At 38.0% G+C, this 13,768-nt stretch overlaps 1 protein-coding gene across 1 annotated transcript in view; it reads right to left on the bottom strand.

The window, feature by feature from the left end:
* Nucleotides 1–13,301, bottom strand: part of ABCB5 (ATP binding cassette subfamily B member 5) — a 104,414-nt gene extending 91,113 nt beyond the window's left edge. Inside the window, exons 1-4 of the mRNA XM_003407086.2 lie at nucleotides 13,249–13,301; nucleotides 10,300–10,354; nucleotides 7,632–7,782; nucleotides 6,226–6,280 (exon numbers count right to left, since the gene is read on the bottom strand). Of these exons, the coding sequence (XP_003407134.2) occupies nucleotides 6,226–6,280; nucleotides 7,632–7,782; nucleotides 10,300–10,354; nucleotides 13,249–13,301 (314 nt within the window). The remainder of the gene's footprint in view (nucleotides 1–6,225; nucleotides 6,281–7,631; nucleotides 7,783–10,299; nucleotides 10,355–13,248) is intronic.
* Between the last annotated feature and the right edge of the window lie 467 nt (nucleotides 13,302–13,768).

Raw genomic sequence — 13,768 nt, 5'->3', positions numbered from 1 at the left:
CCACCAATTCCACTCCTAGGTATCTACTCAAGAGAAATGAAAAAATATTCCACACAAAGACTTGTACATCAATATTCATAGAGGAATTATTCAAAAACAGAAACCGACCAAATGTCCATCCACTGGTAAACAGATAAACAAAATGTAATATATCCTTGCAATGGTTACTTGTTGCTAGGTGCCGTTGACTTGGCTCTAACTTATAGTGACCCTAAGTACAACAGAATGAAACACTGCCTGGTCCTGTGCCAACCTCCCAATCATTGGTATTTTTGAGCTCATTGTTGGAGCCACTGTGTCAATCCATCTCGTTGAGGGTCTTCCTCTGTTTTGCTGACCCTCTACTTTGCCAAGCATGATGCCCTTCTGCAGGGACCGGTCCTTCCTGATAACATATCCAAAGTACGTGAGACGAAGTCTGGCCTTCCTCACTTCCAAGACTGACTTGTTCGTTCTTCTGGCAGTCCACGGTATATTCAACATTCTTTGCCAACACCATAGTTCAAATACGTCAATTCTTCTTTGGTCTTCCTTATTCACTGTTCAGTTTTCACATGCCTATGAGACGACTGAAATATCATGGATTGGGTCAGGCGTACCTTAGTCCTCAAAGTGACATCTTTGCTTTTCAACACTTTAAAGAGGTCTTTTACAGCACATTTGCCCAACGCAATATGTTGTTTGATTTCTTGACCGCTGTTTTCATGGGCAAATGGAATGAACTGCTACTCAGCGATAAAAATGAACAAACTACTGACACATGTTACAATGCATGTGAATGTCAAGTACGTTATGCAAAGTGAAAGAGGAGTGTTCGGGTGGCGCAAACCGTTCAGTGCTTGACTCCTAACTGAAAGGTTGTCCGTTTGAACCCACCCAGAAGCTCCTCCGAAGGTAGGCCTGGTGATCTACTTCTGAAAAATCAGTCATGAAAACCCAGTAGAGCACAGTTCTACTCTGACACCCTTGAGGTCGCGTGAGTCAGAATGAACTCCACAGTGGTAACTGGTAAGCAGATGAAGCCAGGTGTAAAACCCTTCTACATTGTATGTTTTCATGCGTATGCAATGCTCGGAAAGTGCAAATCTTTAGAGACAGAAAGCAGATTAGTAGTCGCCTGTGGCCGAGGATGGGAACGAGGACCGACTGTAAAGGAGAGACCTTCACAGGATGATAGAAACGTTCTACAACTGGATCGTGGTGATGGCTGCACAACTCGGTAAATTTACTAAGTATCATCAAGTTGGACACTCAAAACTGGTGACTTTTATGATAAGTAAATTATGCCTTGATAAAGCTGTTAAGAGAGCATATGAACAGTATAATCTCAATTATATTAAAATAATACATATACGCCTACACATGTAAAAAGATTGTAAAAATATAAATGAAAATTAGTATTTATTATCCTTTAGTAGTGGGAGTATCAGTGATTTGATTTTATTCTTTATTTTTACTTTTCCCATTTTCTATAATAAAAATATCATTTAAACAGAAAAGGTTATTTAGAAATTTTTGTAATAGCACTGATTTATTTTCTTAAAAGGCTATTCCTTAAAAAAACAAACAAAACAATACATCCAATTTATGCCATATCGAAGAGCCATACCAATTAAAACCTCATGCATTCAGTAATCAGACTTCCAAGAAACTCAGTACCTAGGACCTAGAAAAAACTCTAGTGGTCCCAAAACTCAGGCAATTTATTTTGCATCAGAGAATGAAGCTACCCTCGAGTCTAAGCCTTCTGATTAAAAACTGCATGCAAATTAAGGCTGGTTTAATGGATCCCTTTATTGAGCACTTGCTGTTGTTATTGTTGCTAGCTGCCCTCCAATTAGACTCAGGGCTATCCTTGCTGTCTTAGTCATCTAGTGCTGCTATAACAGAAGTACCACAAGTGGCCAGTTTTAATAAACAGAAATGTATTCTTTCACAGTCTAGGAGGCTGGAAGTCCAAATTCAGGGTGCCAGGTCCAGAGGAATGCTTTTTCTCTCGGTAGGCTCTGTGGGAAAGTCCTTGTCATCAATCTTCCCCTGGTCTAGGAGCTTCTCAGTACAGGGACCCTGGGTCTATAGACATGCTCTGCTCTTAGCACCGCTTTCTTGGTGGTATAAGGTCCCCATGTGTCTCTGCTTGCTTCTCTCTTTAATATCTCAAAAAAGATTGATTTAAGATATAACCTAATCTTATAGACTGAGTCCTGCCTAATTAAAATAACTGCCACTAATCCCACCTTATTAAGATCATAGAGACAGAATTTACGACACATAGGAAAATCACATCGGATGACAAAATGGTGGACAACCACACAATACTGGGAAAAATGGACTAGCCAATTTTCAATTTGTAACACTTGCGATCCATAGTGTTTTCACTGGTTGATTCTTAGAAGTAGATCTCCAGGCTTTTTTCCTAGTTTGCTTTTGTCTAGAAGCTCTGCTGACACCTGTTTAGCATCACAACAACACTCTGGCCTCCACTGACAGACAAGTTGTGGCTGCGATTAAGGTGCCTTGGTTGGGAATTGAACCCAGGTTTCCCACAAGGAAGGCTAGAATTCTACCACTGAATGACCACTGCTCTCTATTATTGAGCACTTAGAGTGTGGGAAACGTTATGCCAGATCCTTTACATATCTGAATATTAACCTCCAGAACCACTGTATGTGGGAAGTATTTAACTAATATTTTACAGATGAAGAAACTGTACTTATACAAGGTAGATACCCAACAGTCTCTATAGCATGAAAGTTTAAAAGCCCATGATTTGAATCTTAAATCTATGATCTGAATCACCTGGCAAGATTTCTGAAGAAAAAGAGTGGTCAAATAGGTTTGGGAAACACTGCATACCTAGCCCCCTCCCCTTTTTAAGACTGACGATACACGTGAACATATGAAAAAAAACAAAAAGGATACCACAAAGAAACGGTTTAACAAATGGTCTCAGCCAATTGACCATGAGCATACCCCTCCCCCCTTTTAATGTATTACCTGTTAACATCCCTCAGATACACTAAAAACAATTAGGAAATCACGTTAGGCTACAACTTCATGCAGCAGAAATCGCTAATTGTTATCTGTCAACTAACATTTGGCCTTTTCATCTTCTTTAGAAATAGAAGTCCCATTTTATTTGGAGCAGCAATATGCCCAGCTAAAACGGATGTGGGTATATGCCTAATATCAGGCCATTTTTAGGTGTAAGTGGAATTGTTCTGTGGAACATCTGGCAAAGTTCATTAAAAGAACTGACTCGGCTAGGATTACTTCTTTTTTTTTTTGAATAGGGGCTTTCTTTTCTTCCTCCTTCCACATAGTAATGGCTGGAACTCCAGCAGCCACTTTGGACCAGGGAGTGATGTTGATGATGGAAGCCTGTGCAAAGATGGTGGAGCAGAACAACAGAAAGAATTCTGGGTCCCTAATAATTAATGAACCATGTTTCGTCTTTAGACTGCCTATGTTCAGATATTTATGTGTGAGAGAAATAAGTTTCTCTCTTCAGCTGCTCCTCGGAAACCCTATGGGGAAGTTTTCCTCTGTTCTATAGGGTTACTATGAGTCAGAACCGACTACATGGCAACGGGTTTTTGTTCAAGCCACTATTATGATTGACTTTATGTTAAATGCAGTTGAACCTAATCTAACATAGACTTGGTCATCTAGTTTTTCCCTTCATTTTTGCTTAGGTTATATTAGACATATCAGAGCAGCAAAAAGGAGGGAAGAAGATGCTTAGAAGTTAATACAGAATTAATGAATTAACTCTTGACAGCAAAAGAGGAGGCATCATACTAGTAGTAATCTGGGGACTATTTAGTCATTACAATCTGGAGTCAACAAGCAAAGATCAACTTATTTTCAGAATATTCTGATTAATAAGACAAAGGCATGGACTTAACATTAAACATTAAAATTGAATAAAGCTATGAGTCATTTTAGTTGGAAAATAATTTTGGTAGAATAAAATTCTGCAGTTCCTGATAATTATAAATAAAAGAGGTATTACCTTACGCTAAATAAAAAAATTATATAAAGCATTGTTTCCTAAAAATGTGCTCATTAAAACATAAGTTCCACAGGATGTTAATAGGTATTGGGGAAGAAAAATGAGGTTTCATAGTCAAATATATTTGAAAAACTTGTATTAAACCAAGTTAACTAAGTGGAGCCTTTAATAGGCTTATGTATACTGTGTGTACCCAAGAGAGACTCCCGTCTACAGCATTTCCCAAACCACTTGACAACGGAACATTTTTTCATCATGTATCTCATGTGGAGCCCTGACGGTGCAGTAGTTACGAGCTCAGGCTCCTAACCAGAAGATTGGCAGTGTGAATCCATCAGCCTCTCCTAGGAAACCCTATGGGACAGTTCCACTCTGTCCTACAGGGTCACTATGAGTTGGAATCGACTTGATGACAATGGTTTTGGTTGGTTTGGTGGTTATCTCAAATATCCCCAAAACAAAACACTGTTTTAAAAACAATAGCATAACAAATACTGCATTATAAATGTTAAGAACATTTCTTTAAAAATTAAGTGGACTTTAAATAACTGCACAGAGACCTATCTTTTTATTTCCATCTTATTCTCTCTTTTATTGTCTTTTTGAATCCTTTTCAAATGGGTGCCCCTATTTTTAAAATTCCAAACCCTTTTTTGGTAAGAGACTCATGCTTCATAATTGAGTATCAGAGCTGTGCTTTAATACTATAAGTCTAGAATTCAGTGGAAGGCAATACCCTGGATCCTAATCAAGAGTTTTCAAGAGATCACATATAAAGACATTTTACATAAAAGTTGTTAAAATAAAGAATTTTCCCTCAAAGAAAGTTGGGGCTGTAGTAAAGCACAACTCAAGGGGCCACCGTTCACACTGCAGTCCAGGACAGTGCTGTCCAGGAGGACTTTCTGTGATGACAGAACTGCTATACATCTGTGCCGTCTAGTATAGTAGCCACTAGTCACATGTGGCCATTGAGAACTTGAAATGTGGCTGGAATGAGAAAGTGAATTTTTCATTTAGTTTAATTTAAATTTGAACAGTCACATGTAGTTGTGGCTAATGGATTGGATGGTGCAGGCGAAGGATTATGGGCCAGGAGGTGTCACTACAGTGTGATGGGTGTCCTCGGGTTTGTGCAACATGAAGGCCTCACTTGCAAGAGAACAGAATGAGGGATGACTTAGGTTTACGGTAGACTCCGGGAGTTTTAGTGAGACACTACTGAAATCCAGTGAATGTATTCACTAAAGTAACACCTATCTGAGTAAGAAACTCAGCACATCATGAGTAAAGCATATTGTTTAATATATAAAATTACAAAAACAGAATGTCCTTATAATCTACCTATTATTCACACTTGACATTTTTTAGTTTAAATCAAATTTTACTATATCAAGTTATATACATGTAAAAACCAATAACCCGGTGCCATCGAGCCGATTCCAACTCATAGCTACCCTACAGGACACAGTAGGACTGCCCCATAGAGTTTTCAAGGAGGACCTGGTGGATTTGAACTGCCGACCCTTTGGTTAGCAGCCTTAGTAACACTTAACCACTACACCACCAGGGTTTCTTATATACATATATGTTATATATACATTATACAGATTCCGGCTCGTAGCGACCCAGTAGGACAGAGTAGAACTGCCCTATAGGGTTTCTAAGGAGAGGCCCATGGACTCCAACTGCTGACCTTTTGATTAGCAGCCTGAGCTCTTAACCACTGTGCCACCAGGGCCCCTATATATAATTAATCTCCGAAGTTAGTCTGAATAAAATTTTATTATATTTATTTGTTGCACAAATCTTTCTGGTTTTAAAAGTTTATAGTAATGGCATATTCTATAAAGCTTGGAAGGAAAATAATTTAAAAAGAAGACAGAAACAACTTGTCATTTATCCTCTAGGGCATGTATCTTTAGTTCTGGGGGCAAAACCGATATAAAAATGCAAACCCCCACAAATTTCCTATCAATGACCATTTTGTCAAATACAATCCAAAGCATATGAACTTACAAACCTTTCGAATGGAAGAAAACTTATAGAATAATTGTATTTTATATACATAATGGAAGAAGAGGAAATATCTGCTTTAATCACTTCTATGTAATGTCAATGATCAGACAACTTTCAGTTGTTTTTTCTTTGTAAGTATTGAATAAAGCAGCATACAATGACCCTGATGTTAACACTTCATTTGGACTTACAGCATCATATCTTCATTTGACTTCTCTTGGGACTGATTACAGTTGTGATCATTTGCTGTTAGGAAAAAAAAAAGTTTTTAAGTTATAAAGGAAATTAGTTTATAATAGGCTACACTGTTTCACACATAGCTCATTGGAAGCAATGGGTTTATTCCACTCAAACAAGACTGGGACACTTGAAAGATTCTTGGGATGGAAAACAAGATGGTGTAAATTAGTATTTAAAGTCAAATAGGGCAAAGAAGGAGATAAACTGTCACATAGCAAGGTTAGTGTCTAAAAAAAGGTCCAGGTTTTAATGAGATATTTGTCCCAGTTATAATGAACAGCTACAGAGGTTCTTCCTAAGGTGGAATTTGGGGGAAAAAAGTACAAGCAGGAAATTACTATTATTTATAATATCCACCACATAAAAAAGACTGCGGATTCTCACTATGTCAGTGCATAGGAGAATTGTTGGAACTTACACCTAAGGGATAAGTTCATCTCCAAGGACATAATCCTGAAAGAGAATGCTGAAGAGGCAATGATACGTGAAGGCTGTTTGCAAACACAGGCAATACAAAAACACTTCTTACACTGATTGAAATTTCTCCCCCTATCTTTATTTATTTATTTATTTTATCTTCATTCAGGGTATTTGTCTCTAGTATTGTGATTTTCTGCATGTTCTTTCCTGCTTCCTTGCTGCATCGTGTTCTATAGTGCCATAGATGTCTATGTACTGTTAAATAAATCCTAAGGAGCTATCCAGGAAACCCTGGTGGCGTAGTGGTTAAGTGCTATGGCTGCTAATCAAAAGGTGGGCAGTTAAAATCCACCAGCTGCTCCTTGAAAACTCTATGGGGCAGTTCTACTCTGTCCTGTAGGGTCGCTCTGAGTTGGAATTGTCTTGATGTGAAGGGGTTTTAAGTAGCTATTTATTCAAATGATTTAGCCATTCTTGATTTCTTACTCTGAACGGGTGCAATACAGTGGCCTGGAATGGCCCAAGCCATCTATTACATTCTGATATAGCACCATTTGTGATAGGAAATTCTTTGAAATCTTAGATAGGCTGATCTATGGTGAGTCTCAGATGGCTCTTTTATACTGCACTGTCAGTAAATTAAAAATACATTTATATTTGTAGAATTCTTAATTATCTAAATATTATATTTTAGATAGCTGACATGAATACATAATATAAAAATTCTGTTTGACAATAAAGTTATCACACTAAGAGCTCATAGTTTCTTGGGGGATGTTCTTTAGTCCCTAGCAATATATATAATAATATATGACTTGAATGTATATTATATGGATACTGTTTGACAATACAATAATCTGTATTGTGAGCTCAATGGTTTTTATTATTTTATGAGTTTGCGTCCCCAGCAATCCAGAAAAATAAAGATTGTACTCACTTGTGTTGGTTCTGATTAGACAACCGCTAATTAGTTTATCACTCATTTTCCCTAAAACCACTGACATTACAGGAAGACAGGCTCCGTTCACCAGTGATGCCAGTAATCCCAGGATCATGAGTGTAATGTCGAGTCCATCGGCAAATCGGAACTGAGGAAAACAAATAAAACCCAGTAGCATTACAGCTGCAGACAATCTAGTTTTTGCCATCAAGTAAATACTACTTTACGAGTTGATTAATAAATGCATAAAATAATGGATATATATGCATGTATATTTTTTATATATGTATATCCCCAATTTTAAGAATTTACAATCTACTTTTAAAACATTGTTGGAAAATAAAGTGGCTTAATTAAAACAAATTGTAGACAGGTGATGCAAGTTAGCCTAGATGTGGGTGTGAATCAGAAACTGCCTTCCACTGATTGACTCAGGAATCAATTAAGTTATTTTGAAGGGGTGTAAAAAAAAAAATTATTATTATTATTTTTTAATGACAATATCTTTGCTTATGGAAAATTAATCTGCAAACTTTCCCCAAATCTATTTCTTAGGCTTATCAGCATTATAGCAGTGATACAACTAAGCACTATGAATGGCAGCTGTGTAGTAAAAATTAGCTCACTAAATGTTATGGACTATATTCTTGATTCTTATTTTAAAGCCCCAGATTTTTTCCACCCAGGACAATGTCCGTCCTCTAAAGTAATTTTCAAGGCTGTTTGAAAAAAGAAATATCTGAAAGGCAAATACTGAATGTTTTATATTTTATTCTACAGCAGACCCCCAAAGCACTATTTTGAAACCAAAACACGAGCGAACATGAAAACCTGGATTAATTATTTTACCGTCAGGGGCCAAGATAAAATGTAAGAAGGTATTGAAATATAATTAGGTTTGCATAACAGCTTGAGGAACTTCGTAAATATTTTGTGAGTGGAGGCTGAAAATTTTCATGTTTTTCCATTCATTCACGAAATAGCAAATAAAAATGTATAGTGTAACTTCCATAGCACTATACTCAGTGGTACAGGTGGTAGGAGGGTAACCGATCCTCCACCCTTGCCCAGAATAGTCTGTTATCTCCTTGAAACAGTTTGCCATGTTCTGCCCCCTCCCAGGTTCTTTTTAATTTGACTTCTGAACAAAAGGGCACTGTTTCATGTGCATTTCTAATTACGCTGACAGCCACACTGGCATAGGGATCAGAGCAGGCAGAGAGGCTGCCGGTGAACGCGAATGAAAATGTTCCTTGAACGTAATCCAAAGATGTATCCTTATACTTGAAACACTTTCTGCTACATAAAAAAACCAAAACCGTAACCATCAAGCCAATTCCAACCCATAGCGACCCTACAGGACAGAGTAGAAACTGTCCCGTAAGCAGTGGCATCACTAGGGTGGGTATCACCCTCCCCATCTAATTGCCACGATATTGTAGCTAAAACACCAGATAATCTGCAAAAGCAGTGACTATAAAAACACTGTCAGGAAAAACAACAGCATGTGTTTGCGGTGCTTGCAGATGAAAAACCATGTGATTCGAAGCGACATTGTCATTGAGTAATAACGACAGCTGTGACCAGAGCGCATTACAAGGTTCAAAAAGAAAATCACCATGTACTTTTAGCCTTGTAGGTATATTGGTATATGTAAACTGGCCTTATAAAATTTTTGTTGTTGTTGTTATAACTAACTACCGACCGATCGACTCGTTGCTTTCTAGTCGCTATGAGTCAATTAGGAACTCATAGCGACCCTATAGGACAGAGTAGAACTGCCCCATAGGGTTTCCAAGGAGTGCCTGGTGGATTTGATCAGACGACCTTTTGGTTAGCAGCCATAGCTCTTAACCACTACGCCGCTAGGATTTCCATAACTACAGGGATATTTTTATAAAAAATAATAAATTTCTGCTGAAACACTGCACACAAATTTTCTAGACAGTCGTTTGGGTCCACCCACTATGACAGTGTCACTCAGTGCAGCCCATACTCCCTCCACCCCCGTAGTGACACCACTGCCCATAATGTTTCTAAGGTTGTAATTTTTATGGAAGCAGACTGCCACATCTTGCTTCTGCAGAGCGTTGGTGGGTTTGAATCATTGACCTTTCGGTTAGCAGCCAAGTGCTTAACCACTGCACCACCAGGGCCCTTTTTCCAATATACAGAATTTATAACAATATTTAGATTTCTATTTTAAAAAGATTTTTAATAATTTAGAAGATAAAAAAGCAGCATATATCAATATACAGTCACTGGAAAACACTGAAATATAGACATAAGATAGTGACTGTCATCCGTAATTCTGTCACTACTCAGAAATAACCTCTGGTAAAATTTATGCATATTGGAAAAAAATATGTATGTATGGAGTCATTGTATACATAGCGTTTTTTGTTCTGAATTTAGCTTTGCAAGGCACTGAGTCACTAGAAATTAATTGTACTCTCTTTTTTGCAAGTTGTGTTGTTTATTTTTCTTATCATGGAACTTTCATTATTTTTATATTTTTTCCCTTTTGGAAGTAACACGTAGATTAGTTTTTTTTTTTCCTTCAAAAAATAGATGTAAACTATCAAACAAACAAAACCATTTCATTTACTACTAGAAATTCCCTATAATTTTCTTATTCACATACTTTCCAACTGATTTGACTTACTATCTCAATAGGTCCAACAGCTTGTTGTCTCACTTGAGGCAGTTCTCCTAGTGTTCTGGAAAACGAATGTTTAAAATGGGAAGGTTACAATGCCAGCACGATGTGCAAAATTTTTCAATTAAAATTTGTGTCACATTGATTGTTGCTGTTGTTAGTGACCCCATGTGAGCTGAGTAGAACTACCCCATAGGGTTTTCAAGGCTGTGACCTTTTGGAAGCAGATTGCCAGGCTTGTCTTCCAAGGTGCCTCTGGGTGGGTTTAAATGGCAAACCTTTTGGTTAGCAGTCGACTTTGGTAGCAAATGTATATCAATATTGAAATTTTAAAAATAATCTTGATGGACAGTACAAAGATCTTTAGGATAATCACTGAGAAAATAAGTTTTTACTGGCTGCCCCTAAGTTTCTTAGGGTAACAACAGAAGACAATTCTCTGGAGCACATTTTTAACCCTTTGTAATAACTTGCTCAAGAGCAACTACAAGCTTTTAATGAAAGGAGGCCTGTTAAGAACACATTAAACAAGTGCACTCTTGAATTTTGTTCCCCATTTAAAATTTTTATTTCTTAGCTCAACATTTCAAGGAGGTCCAATTGAAAATCATAAATTTATTCTTTCAGGTCAGGGAAATCTATCTATTAAATACACACACACACACACACACACACACACACACACTCACACACACAGATTCCAAAACATTAAAAGACTGGAGGTGAACAGATTGTTTTCTAAAAAGCCATCTCGAAAGTGAGAACTTGACTCTTCCTTCCAGCTTTAATACATACTGTTCTATCAGACCGGATAGGCGACGAGTCACTTAATTTTATTCTGAGAGAGTTTAATAATTTACTTACATACTGGGCCAATGTGCTCTGAGACTACGCACCAAGGTTGTAGAGTCCCACAACCCCTCCTCCCGCCTCAAATGCGGATTTTAAAGCTTAAGATCCGGCAAGTTCTCCTTCCTTCATAAGTTTTGTTTCAGAGAAAACATTTCTGTCTATTGACTTTCATGGAAAGCCTTCGAAGGAGGGCTCCAGGGTCTTTCAAAAGTCTCTTTCCCACTGCGGTTGAGAGTGGAGAACTGCACGGCTGCGGAAAGGTAAGTTTGGGGGTCTTCGGCCCGACAGATTTCCGTGCCCCTGTGATGCCCGGGGGGGGACGGAGCCTAAGTCATGGGGGCAGGCGCTGGTTACGCCATAGGGGGTGAGGGACTTCAGGCAGCCAGTTTCCTCGCTTAGAGCGCTCTATCTATGCTTTAGGGTTTGCAAGCCGGAAGGCCAAACCCAAAACCTATATCCCACTCCGATTGCACTTTTCACCGCTCATCCAACCCTTGCCTTCAATCCTTATACCTATTTTCTTTCAGATTGTTTTCTCCCATGCTCTTACATCCAAATGAAACAAGCACAGTTTCTCACTTCCTTATGGAGACTAGCAAAATTTACCACGTGCTCATCTAATTTTCTGCGTGGTGGTATATAACTGTTGCACTCGTTTGCTATTGTGTTCCTACTGACATATTTTTTGGTCCACCACTGTTTCTACAGAAACCTTAGGAGGTAACTAGTATCATGAACAGAGTCCCTGGGTAAACAGTTAATGTGCTTGGCTGCTAATTGAAAGTTTGGATGTGCCTAGGAAGAAAGGTCTGGCCATCTACTTTGATCACCCATTGCAAACTGTATGGAGCACAATTCTACTCTGACACACATCGAGTTACCGTGAGATGGAATCGACTCCTGTAGCCGATTAGTATTATCACGACCATTTTATAGGCAACTGAATCACAGAATAGTTAAATAGCCCAAGCTTACACAGCTACTAACTGGACTTGAGCCTGACTCCAGAGCCTAAACTCTGAGCTCTTAGCTTTAAGAGGCCTTTTGGGCAATATCTGCTAAAAACATGATTCAGCCCACAGATAATGCTTAGTGCACAAATGTTCCAAAATAAACCTCTATTCTCATCACCTTTCCTATCAGCATTTGGTGAATCTGCTCTGGATTTAAGAGCAAAAGATGCTTAGAGATAGATATGGGGTAAATATCCAAAGATATGGGGTAAATTTACCCTGGAGGAGGAGAAGACAAAGAGAGCGCTAGAGGGTGGGGGATGTAACTCTTCTGTTTTTCAGAATGTTTCCAAGAGGAATTTGCTTCAGCTTCAAGAAGTTTCTCACCAAAACATTCTAAAACTTGAGAAGATGGTATAGAGGGAGCTCCCTTTCTGGCTATTTGTAACCCTGCATTAGTGAACCATGAGATCTAGAGGGATCCTCTCCAGGTTTATAGTATGTACGTCTGCCTTATTGTGAACAAGTGGAAATAAATTAGATTTTTTAATATTTCTATTGTAAAGCTGGAATTAATTCATTAGAGATGAGGAAGTTTTGTAACATACATATGCACACAGACATGCATTTAGTGAAAAAATAATTAGAATCCAACATTTTGTTTTATTAAATGTCTCACATGGAATGAAGGGTCCATAGAGAATTGAAATGAAAATACTCAGGCATCTTTCCTCTATACCCTGGTAAGGTACAAGAAGTTCAGAAGAGGAAATATCTGAAGAACGAAATTAAATCCTGCAGCTATTAACCAAAAATCCAAACCCGTTGCAGTCAAATCCATTCCGAGTCATAGCAACACTATGGGACAGAGTAGAGCTGTCCCATATGGCTTCCGAGGAGCACCTGGTGGATCCAAACTGCCGACATTTTGGTTAGTAGGCCAACACTTAACCACTGTGCCACCAGTGCTCCCTGTAGCTGTTAAAAAAAAAAAAAAAAAAAAAATACAAGTCCTAAAATCACTATTAAATATAGCACTGCTATTTTTGGAGAAAATTGCAAACGTTTTTTGCCACAGCTGTGAAAGACTAAGGCATATTTGAAGTTGCAGAAGAAAAACACTTTTTTGCAGAATTTAAGCAAAACTTACCCATTTCTCTGATAATTTCCTTGCATCTCCTCAGCTCTTTCGGAATGTATCATCTTATTTACAATTTAATTCCTCTGAAATAAAATATTAACAAGCATGACTGTGAAATCTTATCACTTAGTTGATATAAAGCATTTTCACAGTTCTAAAAAAAAAAAAAAAAAAAAGAGGGTCTGAAAAAGAACACTGTGTAGAATTTCACCCCATACACTCCTCCCACTCTGCAACTGAAGTTTCTGAGTTGATATTTCATCTTTTCTGATTTTGTCATTGAATTTATAACTTTTGCCTGATGCTGAGCTTATACTTGGAGCTAATAAAAATTTTAGTATTGGAATAAAAGAAGGAAAACCAGATGGACAATGTATGGTTTTTCAGGACACTGGATTTTATTCTCATTCTGCCGCTGACCTGATTAAAATTGATGAAAACCTTTAAACTACCTTATGCTTAGTTTTCCCTGTGAAACTGGCACAGTGGTTTCTGTCAGCCAGCAACCTGAGGGAGGAGAGTGTTCCAG

The sequence above is a fragment of the Loxodonta africana genome, chromosome 8, assembly GCF_030014295.1.
Source record: "Loxodonta africana isolate mLoxAfr1 chromosome 8, mLoxAfr1.hap2, whole genome shotgun sequence".
Lineage (NCBI taxonomy): Eukaryota > Metazoa > Chordata > Mammalia > Proboscidea > Elephantidae > Loxodonta > Loxodonta africana.
Note: the sequence above shows the minus strand (reverse complement) of the source record. Positions and strands in the feature narration are given on the sequence as shown.